The 22,567-nt window shown below is 53.4% G+C and overlaps 1 protein-coding gene and 1 long non-coding RNA gene across 3 annotated transcripts; one reads left to right on the top strand and one right to left on the bottom strand.

Moving 5' to 3' along the window:
- Positions 1–841: 841 nt before the first annotated feature.
- On the bottom strand, positions 842–8,437 carry GRPEL1 (GrpE like 1, mitochondrial). Of its 2 annotated transcripts, none has more exons than XM_059380369.1 (4): positions 8,326–8,437; positions 5,761–5,923; positions 4,447–4,528; positions 842–2,002 (listed from the first exon to the last, which is right to left on the bottom strand). In XM_059380369.1, the coding sequence occupies exons 1-4, from the start codon at positions 8,427–8,429 to the stop codon at positions 1,656–1,658; spliced, it is 696 nt and encodes a 231-aa protein (XP_059236352.1). In that variant the 5' UTR covers positions 8,430–8,437; the 3' UTR covers positions 842–1,655. The 2 variants fall into 2 exon arrangements, with proteins under 2 accessions (XP_059236352.1, XP_059236361.1); XM_059380378.1 differs by lacking the exon at positions 8,326–8,437 and adding an exon at positions 7,875–8,319.
- A 339-nt stretch (positions 8,438–8,776) lies between these two features.
- Positions 8,777–12,409, top strand: LOC132004181 (uncharacterized). Its single transcript, XR_009400438.1, has 3 exons — positions 8,777–8,910; positions 11,676–11,783; positions 11,874–12,409. It is a non-coding gene; the product is annotated as an uncharacterized LOC132004181 (long non-coding RNA).
- Positions 12,410–22,567: the final 10,158 nt, after the last annotated feature.

Here is a 22,567-nt window from a genome sequence, read left to right as displayed (position 1 = left end):
GGCCCTGGGCAGGATGCGTCAGCAAATCTCACCTCCAGTGTAGAGAGGCGCTTCCCTTTTAGGGGTGATGCAGGGTGATGGGAACCCACAGCGGAGCCACAGCCCATCCCCACAGTCTCCTGGGGTGCAGCCCCCACAGTGGTCATGCCCCAGCTGACAAGGAAGGGGCTACACACGTGTAGAAATTCGTTTGAAAATTCCTCATGTGGCTTTCAGTTTATAGAAGTTCCAGGAAGGTGATGCAAGACCCTTGCAGAGCTCTGATCCTGGTGGGTTTTTCCAGTGCACTACGCTGCCTGCGGTTCTGGGGCAAGTTTGTGACCAACAGACTTATTAAGACTGCTTTACAGAAAAGAGGAAAATACTTTGAAATAGTATAAATTAAATTTTTAATTATGGGAATACTACCTACATCTTTCAAAATTACAAGCAAAGTCAACCGCCCCACCTTTCTTACGTAGTAAATGAATTAATAGTGTTGGCCTTCGGTCCCAGACATACCTCTCTACAGCACAGATAGCAGGAGGCTGGATTTTGTCTGGTCTGTAACCGCTCACTCTCACCCCGTTGTGAATGAGCAACAGAGGGGGCTACAGAGTGGTGCAGACCTGTCCCCAGTCCCCTCCCCAGGGCCATGGATGGCAACATCTGTCCCCCGCCCAGGCCCCCCCCCCCCCCCGTTTTCCTCCTGCTCTCCCTTCCCACGGGGAAGCTACCACGTGTGGCATGTCTGAGTGTCAAGCACAAGGCTTTGGGATTTGAGCCGAGAGCAGGAAAGCGGAATCCTGCTCAGTGTAGGTGGGTCTCCTCCACCAAAATACACAAAACAGTTTCCAGAAAATAGGAAAATAAACACATTAGGGCTTTAATCCTCTTAAATAAAATTTGAAAATTAAACATTGACATTTAAAATGTACGAAGCATGCAATCCTTGGATTTTGAGCAAGTCCGTCTTTCTACGGTAAAGACCTTCCGGTCATCAGTAAGTGGCTACTAGAGATCTGAACATTTCTGCAAATAGATGAACAAAAGGTCAAGAGTGACTGATTTTGTTAAATTCAGTAACGGGCAAAATAAGCTGGTGAGGCCTGTTCAGGCACATGTGCTCACTTCCCATCTCCAGAAGGAAGCCGGAAGTCGGGTATTTTCGTTGCTAGACCCTAACGAATTACAAATGAACTTGTATGTTCTTCAGTGAGGGCATGGCGAAACTTTTCTAAGCAGGAAGAACACGCTCAAGCTCTCGCCTTCCCTTCTGCACAGGAAGGTTCGGGCTGAGTGCCCGGGACCCGGGTGAGCCACAGCGCGCAGCCCAAGTGGGGTTCCCGAAGGCATTGACTCATTTATGGTACCTGGACGTCGCTAGGCTTTAACCAGCTAGAGCATGATTCATGACCCTCTGGGTCCAGTCGTGTCCCGCCGGCCTGTTCTCTAAGCATGTAGAGCGATTAAAGGTGTATTAAAAATCAACGAACAGACTCCCAAATTTAAGTTCATTCACGCATCTGTGAAACCGGCTTCATTTTCTGTTTAGCCACTGGTTACTAAAGCTTTCCAACAAGGACAGGGAAAGGGTCAAAGGTATTCACAAAGATGAACCTTTCAAGAGCTACAGCAGGGGATCGCAAAGAACCCACGGGAGCCCCATGAGGCCACTAAGCTGCCTTCACCACCCCCACCAGTGCGGGTCTCAGGGTGCGCCCGTGCAGCTTGTACCCCACTTTGCTGACCAGTGCCACCGTGCCGGGCTCCTTGCCCTCCACTGGTGTGTGGAACAGGGCCTCGTGCTCATAGGGGTCGAACCTGGCACCCACGGGGTTCAGCCGCAGCAAGCCGTGTTTGGTGAACACCTTCTGGATCTGGACCTCCGTCATCAGGAGCCCCTCATAGAGGTTCTTGAGGTGAGGATTGTCGTCTCTGACCTCCTCCTTCGGGACACTCTGCGTCGCCTTCTCCAAGATATCTGCGACCTCCAGCAAGTCCTTACAGAAGCCCTGGATGCCTAAACGAAGGGAAGGACATGGTCACTTGCACTCCCATTGCCACGGGGCACCCCAAGGGCCAGAAGACTGCCGGCTGCACGCACAGCCTCCCGAACGGTAACCTTTCAAACCATTCACTTGCCCTTGGATTCCAATGGCGTATTAAAAAACAAAACCCCCACAAGCCCCCCCACAACTTCTGGGTTTAGACGAGAGCTCATTAGGCACGAAGATAAACAGCTCTTGAGGTGCAGAATCATCTCCCCATCAGCCCTCCCCTGGGCTAAGGAACTGTGCTTGCCACCAAACAGAACACCGCATCCTGTGGACATGAGGCCGGGGAGGGGCTGCCGTGCTGAGTTCCCAGGATACACCTGAGCTTTAACCTTAATCTAACAAAAGAAATGACGGTAGGAGAAAAGTCCCTCAAAATTCAAGGCAGCATATTACATTGAACTGTTTGTGGTTTCAAGAGTGCTTCAGATGCTGAATGGAAGTCTGGGCCTGACCAGACACCAGGGTACCTTGTACCACAAGGCAGCACCTGTGGGCAACTTCTCACAACACTTTCCCCTCCTGCTGGAAAATAAAATAAACTTTCTACCTATCTGCTAAAAACACAACGTCTATCATGGATTAAGCTTGTGCTGATTCTTTCAGGGCGGTCTGTCCTCAGGGAACATAGACACGGCATCCAAGAACTATGAGTGACAAAATTACAGGTCCCACCTCCAAGAGGGCACTTTCCCCAGTGCCGAGGAACGATTATACTAAGGGACTTCATCGAGACTGGAGAGTCAGAGGAGAGGTCTGTGAACCAAGGCCTCAAGAGTCATCCAAACGTTTGAGGACTGACGGGCAGCCAGAGCACAGGAAGAGGCAGGCCCAGACAAGCTGAAGGTTCCAGATGGGGCAGCCAAATGGGTGGACAGCGTGGTCATAATGTCAGGGAATCTGGCACAGGTATGGTGGTTCAAGCTGTGGACTGCCCCGAAAGGGTAAGGAGCTCAGTAAATGGAGTCAAATGAGTTTTGGGGGTTCTCAATGCATGTAGAAATTATGTTTATGCTGAATCTATGAGGTGTGCAATAGTATTATGTGTAAAACACACATACCTTAAAAAATACATTTTGCTAAAAGATGCTAACTATCTGAGATTCCAACGAGGTGTGGTCACAGGCCACAACAAACACAGTGATAATCAAGTGTTGGAACTGCTGTGAGACTCGCTGACATGTGACAGAGACAGGAAGTTAGCAGATGCTGGTGGAAAAATGCTTGCGCGACAGAGCGTTGCCATAAACCTTCAACTGGCAAAAATCTCATCATCTGTGAAGCGTGGTAAAGCGAGGAATGACTGTATCTTATCCCTTTGGTCCAGGGTGTGGTGGTGTGAGCACCAAAGCTGGCCAGGATCCATCCAGGTAAATAGACAGCTGGGAGGCCAGCCACTCAGTGCCCTTGGGACAGGAGAAGAGAACTTGATTCCTGCCCTTAATAAAAACCAGGCAAGATCACAGGATCATTTAGCAGAATGAGGAAGGACAGCACAGATAAAGGGAAATGGAATTTAAAGCACCCATGAGCCACCCAGATGAAGATGCGGGGTAAACGAGAGGACAGACAGGACCAGAGCTCCGAACAAACGTCTGAGCCACAAAGAACCTGTGCGTGGGCCCGTGGGAGGGTGAGTCTCGTGGGAAGGATGTCAAGAGGAGGGGAGGCCTGACTCCAATCCCTGAAGGACCCAGACTTCTAGAGGCCAGGCAAATGAGAAGCCAACGAAGGGCGTTACCAGAAAGAGGAATAAGCAGAATTTCAAGAAGAGACTGTTGGCTGCTGCCTGTGGATGTGACTGGATCCTGGCTTCCACCAGGCCGTGCACCTGCCTTCTGTCCTTGGGCAAAGCAGCTCACGTCTATGAGCCCAAGGTGGCTCTTCCAGAATTGGGGAGAATGGTGCCTGCCGGTCTATACACAAGGTCCCGTGAATGCTCAAACCGTACCAACATTTAGTGGACACCAGTCGGGGGCACCGGCCTCAGCACGCCACTGTGACTTCCCAGCCTTGTGAAGCCTCAATGATCTCACATGTAAAATGCAAAGGACTGTGACAAAAACATCCCAATGCTGACAGTGCAGACAGCATCTTCCATCTCTGGCCTATGCGACTGCTGAGTGAGCCACGGAAATGCCCATCTGGAGGCTGGCCTGTGGGTACCATCTGCAGGCTCAGACGGCCTCAGGTTAATGGAGATCCATGTGGGGATAGCAATGCACACACACTCCTCACCAAAGGAGTGACACCTGCCATCCTAAGTGCGGGTCACCTTCGGCTCCTTGGGGACCCCTCCCTGCTGGAGGGAACACGCCCCGCACCCCCCTACCCTGGCCTCCTCATCCTGGCCCCCCGCCCGCCTGCCCCGAACTTTTCTAGGATCAGTGCAAGCAGTGTTCAAAGTTACCGTATAATTTTGCCTCCTCCACTAATTTCTGGCTCCTCTGCCTCAAGTTCTCAGTGTCTGCCAAAGCTCGCTTATATTTTTCCTAAAAGAAAAAAAAAAGAACAAATAGGAAATGCGCATAAATAAAAAAGGGAACGGATTCGTAAGAAAACAAATGCAATACTAACAAATCCCAAGTCAAAGTACAAGTAACACGTGTCATTATGTCTGGTGTTTTAGACAGCAGGCAGCGCCGCTTCCTGAGCAGAAAGAAGGTCCACCCATGTCACCATTTCCAAGGAATGACGTCAAGGGGTCACGAATCTGTACAGCCCCCAGAGAGCAGCTGGATAAGGATGAGGAAAAATCTCATGGTTTTACGGTCTGTCTCATCGCCCCTCTAGGACGGCCTGGTCACTCGGCGTAGAATTTCCAACTTCAGGGAATCTCAGAACGCTGGTTGGGGCGGACGCACCCAGAGCCCACAGCTCCAGGAGGGTTTAGAACCACCAGCCCACTGAGTGGAGAAAATCCCATCCGTGAATCTCGTCTTTCAACTTCTGCCCAATGGCCCCATCCCAACACTCACTGGGTACCAATCAGCAAATGCTACGCCCTCTGTTTCTCACCAACTGTCCTGCCAGGCTGTGCATCTGTGCACTTCAGCTCCAGGGCCTCTGTCCTCCACCTGTCCTCCAGTTACAGGTGATTCTAGAACAAGGCTCCCAAGGCTCAAACCTGGGTTCTGCCGATCAGTAGCTAAGCAACCTGGGGAAAGTTACCCAACCTTCCCGTGCCTCAGTCCTCATCTGTAACCGGGGCTCTAACAGGTGACCCACAGGTGTTGTGAAGATTAATGTAAATAAGGTGGTTGAAACAGAGCCAATACAGAGTGTCTGATAGGAGGGTGTTTTCAATTCTTAAAGAACCTGATTTGTGCCACCTACGCCTTTTCACGTGGAGTAATGATCTGTCCTTCCAACTAGTTCACCGAACTCCTCCCTCCCTGGGAGTGCACCACAGAACCCGCCTCGGGCCCTGGCCCTTGCCTTCCTGTCAGACCTTGCGTAAGTGCCAGGTGCGTGTTCCTCACTTGTAAAGACCGCCTCACATCTTAACTTGGTGTATCATCTATGCAGCATGTAAAGAGGATTCTCATGACGGAACCAGAGCCACAGAGGATTTGAATTCTAGTCCCTTCTTTAGTGGGAACTTGCTACAGGAGCCGACCATAGTTTTTGGAAAATGACCCACCTCCTCCAGCCAGACGTCCTCTGGAGAACCCCACCTGAGCTCAACAGATCACACTTCCCACAAGAGCCCACATGACCTTACCACAGTTTCCTTCAGCTGCTCTTCTAGCTTGACCTTCTCGTCCAGGAGTATCTTCTCTGGGGAAGGAGTATCTGTCTTCTGTTCATTCTGACTCACGTCCTCTTCCAGGTTCTGGCCACTGTTCTTCTGTTTCATAGCTGTGCACAGCAGCCGAGGAGATGGTCTAAGGCAAATGCATAGCACTGGGAATTAAGACTGGACTTTTGGCTTAAAAGTCTGATGTATCAGTTTAGAAACTTGAGATAATTTAAAACTATTTGCTACTGACGTGTGAGGTGGAATGAATTTATCTTAGATATAATAAAGCCAGACAGCATATTATGTACAGAAGGTACTAACTTATATACAACCTTCTGTGTGTAAACTAGTTTGTCAATGTACCAAGGCTATGGAACTAACCTCTTCCCCTTCCAATTGAGTGAGTAGCTACTAGGAGAAGTGGGGTCTTCTAATGATGTAGAGGACAAGGGCAGACTGGGCAAAAGGCATCTACAGACAAAGTATAATTTTGGGTTTAAAAGTGATAAAGAAGGAATCATGCTTTAGGAGGCTCAGGCTAGAATGTTTATAACTTTGGGGAAATGGAAGACCATGAAAGGCTTTGTACAGAGGGGCTCTGAAGGATAGGTAAGAGTTACACATAAGGAGTCCACACTGGAGATAGGAAAGCAGGGGGATATATGGAAGGAAACAAGTAGCTCTAAACCCAGTACTGGAAGTACTCAAAACCTTATCCAATCTGATCCTCACATGAATGAAAAAGGTTAAGTGATAAGCCCAAGGTCAGAAAGTTATTGATGAATGGCAGAATGGTCTTAAACTCAGACTTCTTCACCAGGACCAGATTTCTCCTCTAAGCTTAAAACTCAGATTTCTTCTAAGAGTTCTTCTTCGTCTTCTTTTTTTTTTCTTTAGGATTTTATTTATTTGACAGAGAAAGAGTGACAGTGAGAGAAGGAACACAGGCAGGGGGGTGGGAGAGGGAGAAGGAGTCACCCCGAAGAGCAGGGAGCCTGATGTGGGACTTGATCCCAGGACTCTGGGATCATGACCTGAGCTGCAGGCAGACGCTTAAGGACTGAGCCACCCAGGCACCCTGCTAAGAGTTCTTCTTAATGGCACCACATTTCAATCTGAAAATAAGTACAATCTTCTTCCTAGAATAAAGGGAACTGCCTCAAAGAACAGGAGCTATCAGTACACAGATTATGTGTACAAGAATGTTTACAGCAACACAATACAGCAACAAGCTGGGGACACTGCTGAACACACTGTCACTTCCACAACCTGGAATATTCTGTGGCTGTGAAAAAGAATGTCAAACTCTCACCTCTGGGATACACTACAGATGTACCGGGAGGTACAAAATGCAATTTAGAGAAATAGACAAAGCATGAAGCCTCTCTGTCTGTCAGGACATACCCCAGAAATCCTGTATATGTATACCTGTGTCTTAGGCCTGGAGGAGAATGGAAGGACCCATTAGTCTGCGGAGTGGAGTGCATTAAGCCTTTTATTGTATTTTATTTCTGTGATTTAAAGAAACTGGTAATTTAACAACTGCATATGCTGTTGTGAGGCCGGTTGTCTTTCTTAGCAGTGCTGATTCCTGGATATGACAGTCACAGCCTCTGTACCTATTCTGCTGCTCAGCCACGGAGGGGATGCAGCCAGGCAGTCAGAGCTTAGCCCCCTCTCAGAGTTAGGACTAGGACTCCACCTGACTCCCCGTTTGAGCCTCTTTCCACAGTCAGCTAGTCCTCAAGAACAGAAAGTTATTGCTACCTTTGTGACTGCTTTCTAACTAATTCAGATACAAAACCACAGACTACCTGAGCAACCCCGGGAATGCGGGTGCCCAAGGCTCTGTCCGCTTGTGTCGCTTTCTGTAATTTCCGAGGCTGGCAATCACAGCGTGACCCCCAACCACCGGAGGTCATCCTCGCCCCACCCGCCGGGTCTCCAGGTCCACGCGAGCAAGCGCGTCCGAAGAGAAGTCCAGCTTCGGCTCCGCCCGGCTGCTACCCAACGTTTGGCCCGAGCAGCTCCTCCGTGAAGTACACGGTTCGGAGCCGTTCCTCCGGCAAAGGCGACGCTAAGACTTGCCAAATTACCTTTCGATCTAGGACTTCGAATGGCAGAGGCCGCCGGCTAAAAGAACAGGGGGACGGCCCTGGACGGTCCACCTAAACTGCTCCTTCCATGGCGGGGCGGCCCTCGCAGCGCTTCTGGCCTGCACTCCGAAAGGAACCGGGCCGAGGTTCGGGACGAGCCCGAACGCCTGGCGGACCAAGCCTGGCGCTGCCCGAGCACGCGCACGCGCGCGACCTGGCCTTGGGCGGCCCGCCAGATCCCGGGCGCGAGCGCGCGTGGGCCGGTACGCGGGGCCGCTCAGCCCCAGCAGCGGGCCAGGCCCCGGGCGGGGGGTCCGCGTGCCGCGTTGGCGAACCGCGGGGCCCACGACGCCCCTCTCCGGGCCGGACCCCCGGCGCGGCCTCGGTCTGAGTGGAAGCCGCACTGAGGACAACGTCCTTCTTCCGCCACGGGCAGCCGAGCGCGCCTTACCTGAGAGACAGGTAAGCTGGGAGACTTTGCCGCGCCAGCCTCACACACCGAGCCGCCATGACTGCCGCCGCCGCCGCCGCCGCCACTGCGCACGCACTGGGCATGCGCTTAGCTCGCTGGCCCGCCCCCTAGGGGGCGTAGCCACTCGCGCTGACTCTCTGCCTTCGTCCCCGCCCAACCACTTCCCTTCAGCCAGTCCGTAACTGCTTCTCCTCTGATGGACAGTCAATAGTAACCAATATTGTGGGCCGCTTCAGATCACGCCCCGCCAACCCCCCCCACCGCCGCGGCTCTCAGCTCGTTCCCTCCTGGTGGGCGGGGTCGGAGGCTTCCGGGGCTCAGAAGGTGAGGAGGTAAAAGGTGAAGGGAATCGTGGGAGGAGAAGCTCGCGGGCGGGGCACGGTCCAGGAAGAACCAATGGGGACGAAGCGTGGGGGGGCGGGGCGCCGGAAGTGCGGCTCTCGGCCGGGGAGACTCGCGTCCGGCAGACCCTTCGGCGCTTGCGCCGCATTTCGCTGTGGGAGCGCGTTGTGCAAGCTGCGTGTGCGCGCTCGGGCTGTGCGGGCTTTCGGGACGCCCGGCGCGGTGAGAGGCCGGGTGCCGGGTCGGGTCCGCGGTGGGGACCGAGGGGGGCTCCTGTCAGAGCCGGGGCGGGAACCCAGGGGCGGATGGGCCCGCGTGGACGCTGGAGGGTGGATGGAGACGTGGGCCGGCACTGGTTCTCTGCGCTGTGCCCTCGCTTCTCCGAGTAAAACACACATTGTGGCGAGGAGCTCGGCGCCTAGGGGGCTCTGGGACACAGCTGAAGGTCATGAACCCAAGTGGCAACGGCCACTGCAGCTCGATCACAGGCGCCGAGGCCGAGGTACCAGCCCTCGGCTGCCGTCCGTCTGGCGAGGGCCCCGGAACTCTGACCCGGCTCTTGCTCCAGCACGCCTGGCCGCAACCCCGTGGGCCCCTTGCCGCCCGGGCTGCAGGGGCTGGAGCTGTGGCTTCCGCGAGGGGCAGGGCTGCCCGCACGTCACGTCGGGGAGGACCAGCTCTTCTCCGCGCGCAGAAGTAGTGACGGTGTTGAACGGTAGTCTGCGACACCTGCAGGGGGAGGCCAGCCGCCAGATCTGGGATGGGGGCTGTTCTGGGGGAGAATGACCCAGTTTATTAATTAAGGGGCTGGAGGAAAAGAAAAAAAGGAGGACTGTCTGACAATTAAAGCTTAAAAGACACAATTAAATGGATGTGAGGACCTTATGTGGATCATGATGGAAAAAACCAGCTGCACAAAAGACATTTGTGACACGGTGAGGGGAAATTTGGATACAAACAGAATGGTAAAGGAGGTCGTGACACTTGTTACAGAGAGAGAACGGCGTAGCGGTTAGGTCAAAATGCCCCATTTGTTGAGGAATGCAAACGGAGTATTTACCCTATATTGCCATACTGTTTGGAATTTGCCTTATAAATACTCTTGTAAAAAAAAAAAGATAGAAAATGGCAAAATGTTGAAAATGGTTGAGGCTGGATGGTGAATACCGTCCAAATTGTAACTCTTCTTTGATATATTTGAAATTTACTATAATAAAATATAGCATGATAATGCCCTTGTTTCTCACTGGCCTTGGGCAAGCCACAATCCTTGATCTGCTCATATGTAAAACTGAGATCATTTCTTTAAAAAGATTTTTTAATTTTTTGTTTGAGAGAGAAGCAGCACACAAGCAGGGGAAGAGGCAGAAGGAGATGGAGAAACAGGCTCCCTGCTGAGCAGGGAACTCGATGCAGGGCTCAATCCCAGGACCCTGGACCATGACCTGAGCCAAAGGGACACGCTTAACTGACTGAGCCACCCAGGCGCCCAAAAACTTGGATTATATTTATTGTTAAGTTTAAAGAACAAATACTCATTTTCTAACGTATTTGGGCTCAGAGGGAGTCTGGGCACCCCAAATAGCTTACAGTGCAGCATGAGGACAGTCAGGAGAGAGTTATAGCCACCAGGTCCCATGTCGCGATGCAAGGCCACGCTGGGGACAGTGAACCACCAGTTGGTCCAGGCTTGCCAAGAAGCCATAATCCTGACCAGTGTCTCACCTCTTGCAATCTCCCTGAACAGGGATCTACCTGTGCTGCCACCTCGTGGCCACACTGGAAACTTCCAAAAGGGAGCTGGGGTGTCCCATACGAAAGAGTCATTTTGCCACTGCTCTTGGGAATGTGCTCAGGTAGTTAGTTCCTTGAGGTCTTCATGAACTTGGTGCAAGTCCTCTCCACATGGAGAGGAAGCTGCTTGTATGGGAAGACTCCTGGATCAGCCCACTGATCACACTTCACAAAGGGTGTGGGTGGCCCTTGGTGGGGATGCAGGAAAAGCAAGCTCAGCAGTGCATGCTGCCCCTGACAAGGAGGGGGTGATGTTTAAGAAGGTGTCCCTGGATGAAGGTTCTGCAGATGGCTCAAAGGCAAGTGGGCCATGGGTGTGACCCTCCTAACAGCAGAGTGCTGGTGGCTGCTAGGCTCTGGGTGGATGTCCTTTTGGGTCAGCACACAATAATAAGGTGATGAAGGGCCAGAGCCCGTCAGGTTGGGTCACTTGTTCAAGGTCTCGAAGGCAGAAAAAGGCAGAACTTTCCCTTGTTTTCCTCAACTAATCTCAGCTTCCACCTGACGGTCAGAGGGGAAGCCAGCAGCATGTGTCCGTCTCCGCAGAGTGTTGGCTGCCACCACAAACTGCATTATTACTGTCCCTCAGCGCAGATGTGGGTTTTCCTCCTTTAATTCAACTCTGAAATAAGCCAATTTAAAAAATGGGAGGGGCATCTGGATGGCTCAGTTGGTTAAACGTCCGACTCTTGATTTCAGCTCCGGTCATGATCTCAAAATTGTGGGATCGAGTCCTGTACTGGGCTCCTCACTGAGCATGGAGTCTGCTTAAGGTTCTCTTTTTCCCCTCCCTCTGCCCTTCCCCTGCTTTCCCTCTCTCTCTAAAAAAAAAGAGGGGGCATAATGGGTGTGGTAGACAGAATTCTAAAGCTGGGCCTCGAGATTACCATCCTCTGATTATCCAATCCAACACAAATCCCAGTGCTGATCTGAAGGCACTTTGCAGATGTAATGAAAAGCCCAAGGCAGTTGGCCTTCATGGAGATTATCTGCTGGGCTTGACTTTGGTAAGTATAGAGGTTCCTCCAGCAAGCCACCTCAGAGAGCTTCCAAGTGTGAGAACATGGCTACAGCCACTTTGGAGATGGAAGGGTTGTGGGAGAGGGACAGGAGTGTGTGGCCTCCAGGAGCAGAGGGTGGCCTTTAGCTGATGGTCAGCAAGGAAATGAAGATCTCCGACTTTCTGTTGCCAGGAGCCGGACTCCACCAGCAACCTAAAGGAGCCCCCTGGGAGCCCAGCCTGCCGGCATCTGCTGCTGTGAGACCTGGAAGGGCACTGAGGCACTGAAGAATCCCGTGAGGTGGGCCTTACATTTACTGGCTTTATTGGATCATGTTTTGGATCTCAGCACATGGAATAGACTGATCCTAGCCCTTGCTCCCTTTTTCAGCACCACCGCTCATTCTTGTCCCACTTTGGATTATTGCTTTGTTTGGTGGCCAACTCCTCCGCCAAGGGGAATCCAGGGTTCCCAGGCTGGGAGACTTGCCTGGATGAGGGACCTGATGTCTAGCAGCAGATCTCACCACAACTCATCTCTGGCACACTGGCTCTAAGCAGGAAGGATGTTCTTGGTAAGAAAATGCCACCAGAAGGGGCCACAGATGTTCCTGTTGAACTTACCTTTGCAAAAAGAGTCCCATCTGTTGCACAGGGAGACACGAATACAACAGAACTCACAGCATGTCCTTGAGAACTTTGGAAAGACAGCAGTTAGAACCAGCTATTCCAGGTGCAGTCAAGGGCCCTCCATGGGCGCAGTTTTCTCTTCCCGAAGAGCTGGGAAGACAGTGGCCTTGGCTTGCCCAAAGGATGGGGAAGGAGGGAGGAGGCGGCAAGCCCCTCGCACCCTGGGGAGAGCTTATGAAGCCTGTGGACATGAGAGATAATTTGAATGTAAGGCTGATTAAATTGTTCCCCAACAGCCCCCTGCGTTTCGAGCCCTTCTGTGTGTTGGTAGACAGTCATCATTGGCCGGAAAAAAGTCAGAACCATGAAAAGCGCTGTGGGAGAGGATTGGCAGGAGGGATGGTTTCTCATTAGAAAAATAATGGAGATTATTACAGAGGCGTTGGAGGGCACGAATGGTAGGGAACCCCTGGCGCATCAGCCTTCCCCTACCTTCTGCAGCTCTTGAATCCCCATGATGAAGCTGAGTTCTTTGTTTTTCCTTGGCTCTGCGCTTGGATGGGTCCCGAGCCCAGAACCAGAACCAGAGCCAGAGGCATCTCGAGGTGATGGCTGTGATCCTGCGGAACCTCAGTGAACAGGGGTGAGGTGGGGCTCTCCCCTGAGTAATGAGGCTAGGGACACTCGTGGTATCGTGAGGAGCACGTGGCTTTGCTGTCCATCCCCCAGACAATGACCTGTAGCCACCGGAAGCAGTGGATGCCCCTGCTCTCATGCCTAAGCCCTCCTGGGGTCAGGGAACCGAGAAATGGCTGCCAAAGCCAAAGACACTAATTTCCCCCATACAAATGTCCAGGGGACGGGCAGTCCACAGCTCCCAGGCTGGCTCTGTGGTCCCAGGTTATCCGGGGCCCAGACCTCTTCCCACTTGGGGCTCTGCCCTCCCCCAGTGGTGGCGCTTGCCCTCTCTATGAAGATCGAGCTCCGGCCATCACAGCAGCATCTCCAACATTCGACCCACAGAGCTGGGGGAAGAGAAAAGCCACATCATAGCAATCTTCAGGGAAGTTCTGTGCAGGGGGCCTGTGAGCTGGGTAGCGGAGTCACTGTGTGCCCAGCCTGCCAGCTCACCCCTTCACATTCTGTTCTGCCCTGGCCTCCACCTGCATTCCCCAATTGGACTGCTTTTCTCTTAGATGTGAAAACTTGGAAAACACCTTCTCCAAAGGGAGTTTCCAAAATGAAAGATGTTCCTTCCAGAAACAAAGCCAGTGATCTGAGGCCATAGGAAGGCAGACTGGAGCTTGGCCACTGCCAGGGACCCTGGGGAGGTGCCCAGCCATGCCCCTGCCACGTAAATCCCCTCTCCTGCCACAGCTCCGTCTGCCCACACCCTGAGCCGCAACATAGCATCCAGAGAGCTCCACTTGGTGCTACAGATGGCTGGTGCTGGGCTTTGTTTCTGGAATAAGCAGCATCCGAATAGGGAGCAAATGCACTTCGGTCCGGAATCTGCTCCAAAATTGGGTTTCAAAACATGCATAATGTTTTCAAGATGACTCCTGTTGCTGGTGCTGCTGGTGATGGGGGAAGGGGATCTGCTTTGCTTGTCCTCTCTCAGGACCTTGTCTGAAGTCCCTTCCTACCTTGTTCCAGGGGACTGACCAGCAGAGACACAGGAAGGGGGGCTGGAGACACAGATCCCCATCCCAGAGCCTAACCCCCCCGGCCCCAGAAGCCCTTCTTCACTCCTGAGGCACACCAGCACCCATCCCCGCGCGAGGAGCCAAGTTCGGAGTGGCTTTGTTTGCTTAGGTTGCTTTGCGTTGGTCTTCCATCACTTACTGCTAAGGTGGTCACCACAGTGTCCCTTCCTAGTCACGTCAGGGACAGATGTCGCCGTAACCCCAGTGGACAGAGAAGGGGGCTGCTCAGTGTCCAGGGTCCAGGTCCTACCCTCTCACACTCTGGACCTCAAGCTCTTTCCAGCACCTACTGTTCCAACCTCCAGGAAGTCCCTCGTGGTCCCTGCACTGTGGCTGTTTTGCCACTACCTCGATGAACAAGGGGCCCAGGCTTAAGTCAGAGCTGTGTCCCTGTGTGTTCCGGCTCTGGGAGCCTCAATCCCTGTGTTATTTCATTTTCAGATATAATGGACATCTGACCCCCACTGTGATTTTGCTGTCCCTCTCACCCCAGGGTCCTTTCCCCAATGTGCTCGTGCTGGGCTTTTATTCCAGCGGAGTGTAGCGGGCACTCAGAGTGTGAGCGAGTCCTAACGTCTGTCTGACCATGAGACTGTGGGCCTCCCCGATGCAAAACCTCCAGCCCACCCCAACCATGAATGCATCACTTGGGAGCATCAGGGGCTCTGTTACCCCACCTCCCAGCAGCTCGGAGGCAGAGTGGGTGAAGCCTAGGACGGAGGCTGGACACCAGGCCTCAGCCTTGCCCTTCTTCCCCTCCCCCGGAGAACTACTGAGTTTCCCTCCAGAAATCCGTGGCGGGAAGTTTTGGTTTCTACCAACTTATTAGACCATCAGGTAAGATGCAAGTGCGTCATCCTAAAGACTTATGAAAGTCAGCGTTTCTGGGTGAGAAATGGTCCCTGGGGATCTTTCCCCGAAGGCATCGAGAGCAGGAACCCGGAGATGTCTGAACACTCATGTCCGTGACAGCACTGTCCCCAGGAGCCGAGAGGTTGGAAGTGGTCCTCAGGCCCTCAGATGGAGGGTCTGACACACAGTGTGTCCCATCTGTGCGACGTGATGTCATTCAACCTTAACAAAGAAGATTCCGACACCTGCTGCAGTGCGGATAAGACTTGAAAGCCTTGTTCTTGAAATAAGCCAGACAACAAAAGGTTTGGATTGGGAGACAGGGTCTCTACAGGGGAATTAAGGTAAAATGAGGTCATCAGGGTAGGCCTCAGCTGCCATCCAGGTGTCCTTACAGAGAGGGGCCATTTGGACACACAGGTGCACAGGGAGATGCAGAGATCTGTAGTTCGTCTCTGAGCCTGAGAGGGTGGAGGATGCTGGTAAACCTCGGAGGCTGGGGGAGAGGCAGGGAACGGATTCTCTGCCAAGGCCCCAGAAGGAGCCAACCCTGCCGAGACCTTGACCTTGGGCTGCCAGCCTCCAGAACTATGAGACTGTAAATTCCTATTGTGTAAGCAAGCCAGTCCATGGTGCCCTGTTACATCCCTAGGAAACTCAGATGGTGGCTGGCTTATGACAACAGACATGATTTCTTGTTACTACAACTGTGTTCAAAATTCTCTCTTCTTTGAAGGGCACCCGCTCATGTCAGAGTAGAGCCCCCTCAACTCCATTATAGCCTCAGCTTCACTAATTACATCTGCAAAGACTTCATTCCCACAAAGGTCTCATTGACGGGCCCTGGGGTTTAGGACATCAACATGCCTTTCGATGGGATACCCCTTAACCCCTGACAGTCTGCCCTCTGGTCCCCCAAATTCATGTCTTCTCAGAGGCAAAGTATATTCACATTATCCTGAGAGCCCCCCAAAGTCTTAACCATTCCAGCATTGAAATTCCATCAGGTCGGACTCAGATGTTGACTCCTCTCTGTCTGAGGCCTGCGCGGGGGACACACTCAGGGAACTCGGGGAACACTGGACAGGATCCCTGAGGCTGGAGGGAAGCCCAAGACAGAAACTTGTAATCACAATAAAAGATACTACTGGCCTTCCATCAAGATGCTCGTAACACTGTTGTGATTATTTACCTAAAGTTACCTGAAAAACTCACAAGATTGCATTTTTGTAAAATAAAGGGAAACTGTTTTTACTGACTTTGTTTCTTGTGGCAGAGACTTCACGTCTGTCCCCCAGGACAAACAGGTCTTTTGTCTTCTCAGAGCTATAAGGACCCCACATTCTCTGTCTCTTCTGGCTGGGCCTCTTCCTCTTCTCTCTCCCAATGGCTGGGCTCGCTGGGGTCCTTCCCATTGCTCGCCCTTGGAAGGGGCCCCAGTCTCTTCTCCTTTATCATGTACTGTGCATGCCAAGGCGAGGCCTGGCCACTTCTTTAGGGGAACAACTAAGGAAACGGGCCATTCAAATGCAGGCTGCCATCCCAGATGGTGGGAAGGGAGGGAACAGAAAGAGAAGGTTCTGGAAGGAAGAGCACACAATGCATGCAAGGCAGTTGTTGGGGAAGCCAGCAAGAAGACGGGCTTGGAGGGGTAGATGTCTGTTTCTGCCTGTACAAGATGTACTCTCTGAATGGGCAATGGTCTCCATGGAAGGGGGCAGCGCCCCTGGTTTCCAGGGCAACACTGTCCTGACTCTCTGGGCCTCAGTTTCCTCATCTGTGAAACGGGATGAGGAGAACCCACGAAGACATCACACAGTTGCTGTGGTTCATTTGTCATGTGCTGAGCCATTCCAGGGCCCAGGTGGATATCAGACGCAGGGAGGCCGCCATAGGAGGAAAGCAAGGCTCTCAGTCTGTGGTGAATAGCCATAGTTATCAGTCCACAAGCTTGCATCGTGAACTAGGGCCTGTGGGTAGAAGGGAGGGATTTGGGACCCCCATAAAGAACGTGATCACTGTAGATAGTGAGCTTGCTGTCCGCAGAGAAAATCCAGCAGCTGCTTGCTGCCCTGGCAATTATAACCAAGGTGTTGCGGCTCGTGATGAGGATGTGGAGGGGTCAGGTGACAAAGGGGTCACCTGGATCGGACTCTAATTCTACCCCAAAGTAATGGGGATCTGGAGAGCCACATGGGTAGACCTTCGGAGTCATCAGGAGGCAGGTAGGTTTTGCAGGGGGGCAGGTAGCAGTGGTCTGCAGGGCCCCCTGGAGGGAGAAGAGACTGCCTTTAGGCTGGGGGGAGGCAGTCCTGGTGGCCTGGAGATGCCTGTTGCCATAGTGGGAGGGGGTGACAGCCCCTGAGACTGTCCCCAGAGGGAAGGACTAAACCGTGTGTCCCACTGGATGGTGGGGTCCTTGAAGGTAGGGATGGGGGTCTTCTGTGTTCATTTCTATATCCCTAACAGGAGAGGGCTGGGCCCACGTGAGATCTTGGGCGTGGTTCCCTGTGATAGAATCATAGCTAGAACCTTGTGATGGCCAGTTTTCTGGTTCAGCGTGGTTGGGCTCAGGGATGCCGCAGAGGTGGTGGAACATTCTGGGTGCTTCTGCGAGGGCATCTCTGGAAGAGATGAGCATTGCCAGCAGGTGTGCGCTCCCCCATGTGGGGGGTTCCACCCTGTCCACTGGGGGCCAGAAGAGGACACTCTGGTGTGGACAGGCGAATTCACACGCTGTGCTTGAGCTGAGACCTCCAACCCGGGCCCTGGAGCGTGCACGAATCCCCAGGGTGTGCAAATCCTCAGGGACAGCTGCAGGTGGAAAGTGCTGTGGGGAGGATAGAGCTGTGGGTGGGGAATTGGGACCTGCGTTCCCGGCTGGCCCTGTCCCTGACTCACTGTGTGATGAGCATGGCGTCTGTTTCTCTATGGCCCTGTTTCCTGTGCTCTAAAACACGGCCCTGGCTTACATGCTGGTTGGAGCCCATTGTCGCTCTTGACAACACACGAGCCCCCGGCACGGTAGGGCAGACCCTAACCCTGGGAGGCTCTCACCTCAGTCCTCCACCCAGCCTGCCAGCTCCTCCAGGACTTAGCAGCTGATGCCACCCCTCCTGATGGGTCCTCCTCTGGGGGAGGGGCCTCTGGCCCACTCTGACCAATCTCCCTCCTGCTCAGGGGAAGAGAGCTCATGGGTGAGGTCATGAGTGAGGCTATTAGGGACCCCACATTCTTCTCTGGGCCCCGTGGCCAAGGCCTGCCCATGCTGGGGAGGCTCAGGATTCAGTGTCTGGAGATCTATTGGCCGACAGATAGAAACCACGTTTTCCAAAATCAACTTCCCCAGCCATAAAGGGAATATTCTGGTTTCTCATTGGGGTTTTCCTGGCTTCTCTCCTTGTTCAGAACGGAGAGAAGCCATTATTAGCTGGCAGGGCTCCTGCAGATGTCTGATCGCGCAGTTCCTCCTTGGCTGCGTCCAGGCGGCTCTCTGCTGCTTCCAGGATCAATGCATGTGCCAGGAAGACTGGCCCCAGGGACCCCTGCCCTCAGTCCCCCAACCCCCATAAGCACACTGAACATCTTGCACACCCTCCGTTGTCTAGAGTCTCAGCCTAGAATATTCCTTCTTTTTCTCCTGAACTCCCTGCCCCCAAGTCCTTTTGCCTGGCTAATAGCTATCTTTCGACTCATGCTTTAACCTAGCCGTCACCTCCTCCAGGAAGCTTTCCTGGATTGCCCCAAGCTACTTTATCCTTCCTCCATCAGGGCCCTGGCCATACTGGGAGGTCTTTGCTCTTGTCTGGGCTGAGGATGAGGGCTGGGCTTGTTTCCTCTCAGGGCTGTTGAGCAGGACAGAGTGACTAGAGATAGCAGCTGCCCTGGGAAGTCTGAAGGCACTGTTTCCCCCACCATCCTTCCCCCATCACTATTCCCTTCTGGTTCCTTTCTTCGCTTTTCGGATTCCCCCATGCACTGGGATAGAGATAGCACTGCAAGGAGGCCTCCTTCAGGCCCCTGACACCCCCTCCTGGAGGCCAGGCTTCTCTGTGGGCCGCCCCCGCCTCCAGTTCCCTGTGTCTGCCTTGATTTACTGGACATGTCGGGCCTGCTTGCCAGGTGTCTGGCTCCGTCTGGAAGTAAGGGTCTACTTCCAGGTGATAAATGGGGCTCACTGGGTCTGGGCCCCCAGTGAGTGCTCCTGGGCACTGCTGTTTTCCCCCACTCTGCTGAGTTCAGCCAAGAGAGATATTTTATAAGTTGTCCCCGATTTTTCTTTGTTCGTTCCTGGAAATATCTTGAACACACTATTTGTGGTTTGAAAAAAAATCAGTGCAACAAATGGCATTCAGTATGCCCCGTTGCCGGGAAGGCCGGAAATCCTTTCTGTCCCTGCGTTTCTATTCCTGCGGATAGGGAAGGCATCTTTGGCAGATAGGTCCCCGCAGGAGAATGCTGGAGGCGTTTGGAATTTGTCCTCACAGAACTGGGAGGAGCAGGGGCTCCAATCACTTTGCGTGACCAGGGGAAATATGTGTCCCTTGCAAAACTCTAATTGTGGAAACTCGTGTGAGGAGCTTTCCATGCTGCTTGGGGCCCCGAGCCGAGGGCTCCACCTGGAAGGCCTGGGGTCTCTGGCTGTGCCCCCCGGTGCCAGCCCAGCTTCCACCTGCTCACACCTGCGTCTCTTTGCCCAGCCAGATGTTTACGTGCACAGTAGCTGCGAATGGGAATCAGGCCATCCCCGGGCCCGCCCCGACCCAGTAGATGTGTGACCCGCCAGCCCCATGCCCGGCGCTGCTGTGGGCCCTGGCACTGGAGGTCAGCCTGCTTTGGCCTTCGACGTCTGACCATGCATGGGTGAGACCATTGGAACAGCAGTTTGTAAGGGAGAGACCTTCCCCCGAAGACCTCCTCTCCAGAGTCATCCATCACCAGTAGGGCCTGCCCCCTTTGTGGGCTCGTTCCCCAGCTAGCCCCATCCACACAACTATCTTTTCTCCACCTTCTCCCTCCCCACCTCTCCCTGCCCCTGGTGTCCTGACCTCCAGCCCCCTCAGACTGGCCTCCAGGGCCTTCACAGTTAATGGCGCTCTGGGTTTGCTGTCTGAGAGAAACACCCATTCCTTTTGCTTGGGTGCCTTACTCATCCTTTAATATGTGGTTCTGGCACTACCCCCTCCATGAAGCCCTCCTGGGCACCCCGTCTATGGGTCACGTGCCTCTTGGGCCTCCCCAGACCACAGTACTTCTCTGGTCCAGCCCCACCAACCTTCATCAGTGTTGTCTTGTTGCATTTCTGTTTCTACTGGCTTGAGCTGCAGCTGCTGCTGCTTCTTTTTGTTTGTTTGTTTGTTTTTAAGATTTTATTTATTTATTTGACAGAGAGATACACAGCAAGAGAGCAGGGGGATTGGGAGTGGGAGAAGCAGGCTTCCTGCCAAGCAGGGAGCCTGATGCGGGACCCTGGGATCGTGACCTGAGCCAAAGGCAGACGCTTAATGACTGAGCCACTGGCGCCCCTGGCCTGAGCTCCTTGAGGATGGTTCTCAGCACTGACGAGATGCCTAGTGTACTAAGTTTTTATGGAGAGAACAGATCGTGGATAGCTGGATGGAAGGATGGATGGATGAATGGATGGACAGTGAATGGATAAATGATGACTGAGTGGTTGTGGATGGAAGGATGGATGGATGAATGAATGGACAGAGGGATGCATGGATGGATGCTTGACTGTATGGATGAATGGATGGAAGGATGCTTGAAACCACATTTCTGAGAAAATATGCTATTTTTCGTCTCAAGTTTGCATCCTGTCTATCTGAGCCATCCCATACTTCCCCTATTTCAGCCCCCCTCTTCCTTCGAACACCCAAGTCGGGGTTTCCCGGGGGCTTTCCTGGACAGGCAAGTCCTCTTCCCTGGCTGTCCCAGGAGGCCCTGTTCTGCAGGCCCGGAGTTAGCGGGGTGGGCAGGCAGGGGTGCTGGTGGACTCCTGTACTGTTAGCCCCCGTGTTTGGTGACCCACTGAGTCTGGGGGTGCAGGAGAGACAGTGAGGAGGCTGGCTCAGCCCATTTTATTTTAAACATGCTGTTTCTTTCTAATGGCAGCCCTGGGGTCTTGGGACAGGCATATGAGTGGAATGGTCATTACGTTGGAGCGGTAGAGGGAGATGATGGAAACAGGAGGGAGGCCAGGAAGGAGGAAAGAAGGAAGCACCATGACATGGACACAGGGAGGACCTCTCAGTCCCTGGGGATACCAGACAGCACATGCACAATGGATATTCAGCTGGGAAAGCCCTTGGCATCACCCATCCCCTGGCCATGTGTACGGAGAAAGAGCTTGGAGAAGTGTGGCCTGGAAACCTGCCCAGCTTCCTGGGGGCCAGGAGGTCGGATTGTCCAGACCCAGCTTTCAAGTGGTTACAGAGAACATCTCTGCCATGCTTCTTTCCCTTGGCCCCCAGGCTCATCCTTGACCCATGGCTGTAAGGGATGAATCAGATCTAAGTCTTCAGAACATCTCCCTCCCTCTCTCTCTTCTCCCTCTCTTTAAAGCTATGGGAGATACTAAAAAAGCACCTTATGGATTTCCAGGGCTTGCAAGGGGCTGCCAAGGCTCTGGGAAACAAACGGATGGCAATGATCCGTCAGCCCAACTGAGGATGGTCTGAGGATGGAATCAGCCTCTGCCTCCTCCCTGACTTCCCACCAAAGATAGAATCTGGCCCCAGGAAGATCCCAAGGGGGTTGGGCACCAAGGCTTTCTTCAGTGGGGTGCTCATGGGCTGAGACTGCCAGCTTTCCCTGGCCCTGGGTGCCTGGAAAAGGCCATATTGCTCCATGGGGAGGGACCATGAACACCAGAGGAAAGTATCATCCTTCCCAGACTCCGCACCCCTGGGTCTGGTTGCAGGTGGACTGAGGGGTGGCCAGGAGGTAGACAGAGGCCCACAATGTCAATGTCCCAGAGCCAGTTCACAGTGTGGACAGGAGCATGGGCTGTGACCACATCCCCTGGTGGTCCTTTAAGGCTGGGCGGGGACACCTTCCCCCTTCCCTCCTCCCTGCATCACAGAGTGAATGGTGCAGTGGGATAGCTCTGGGAGCCCCTCCTTGTCTGCCACTTAGCTCCCTGAGCCCTATGTCCTCTTCTCCACATGGGATTATGTTCCCAGTTTAGCGAATTGATGTTATTGCGACCAAGGGCTGCCCAACCCCAGGGGCCTGAAGCAAAGGTTGATTCCTGTTCATACCCATGCCCCTCGTGGGCCAGCTGACAGCTATGTGTGAAGTCTTTCTCATCCTGTGTCTCAGCTCGGGTTCCCCAAAAGTTAGCCTTGAGATAAAGTTTTTTTTTTTTTTTTTAAGATTTTTAATTTATTTTATTTGACAGACAGAGATCACAAGTAGGCAGAGAGGCAGGCAGAGACAGAGGGAGGAGGAAGCAGGCTCCCCGCTCAGCAGAGAGCCTGATGCGGGGCTCGATCCCAGGACCCCGGGATCATGACCCAAGCCGAAGGCAGAGGCTTTAACCCACTGAGCCACTCAGGCGTCCTGGCCTTGAGATAAAGTTTTGACCTTGGTCGTCACCTGCCTAAACCCTTCCAGGCCTCTCACCTTCCCTACTCACTCAATGCCAGGCACATGGGAGGGCCTTGGGCTCTGCCGCAGGAACCCTTCCCTGCCCCCTTCCCGCCAGATGGGATACAGCTCCCCTGTTCGGGGCTTTGGCCGGCTTTGCTTGCCCATGAGAGGTGGTGCAGTAGCATGGGGCTGAGACGGGGGGCTTCGGAGCTGGGCTGCTGGCACCTGGACCCAAGCTCTGCAGGAGGTGGAGCTGAGACTTGTCTGCTCCCCTGGTGTGGCCAGAGCCCAGAGAGCCTGTGGG

This window comes from Mustela nigripes, chromosome 1 (assembly GCF_022355385.1).
Source record: "Mustela nigripes isolate SB6536 chromosome 1, MUSNIG.SB6536, whole genome shotgun sequence".
NCBI classification, from domain to species: domain Eukaryota; kingdom Metazoa; phylum Chordata; class Mammalia; order Carnivora; family Mustelidae; genus Mustela; species Mustela nigripes.
This window is presented reverse-complemented; position numbering and strand designations above follow the sequence as displayed.

Excerpts from the sequence above, each read along its gene's own strand:
- GRPEL1 (XM_059380369.1), bottom strand. The coding sequence starts at position 8,429 with ATGCCCAGTGCGTGCGCAGTGGCGGCGGCGGCGGCGGCGGCAGTCATG. Across the intron at positions 5,924-8,325 it reads CCAGCTTACCTGTCTCTCAG|ACCATCTCCTCGGCTGCTGT; the intron begins GTAAGGCGCGCT and ends CATTTGCCTTAG. Across the intron at positions 4,529-5,760 it reads AGCAGCTGAAGGAAACTGTG|GAAAAATATAAGCGAGCTTT; the intron begins GTAAGGTCATGT and ends TTTTTCTTTTAG.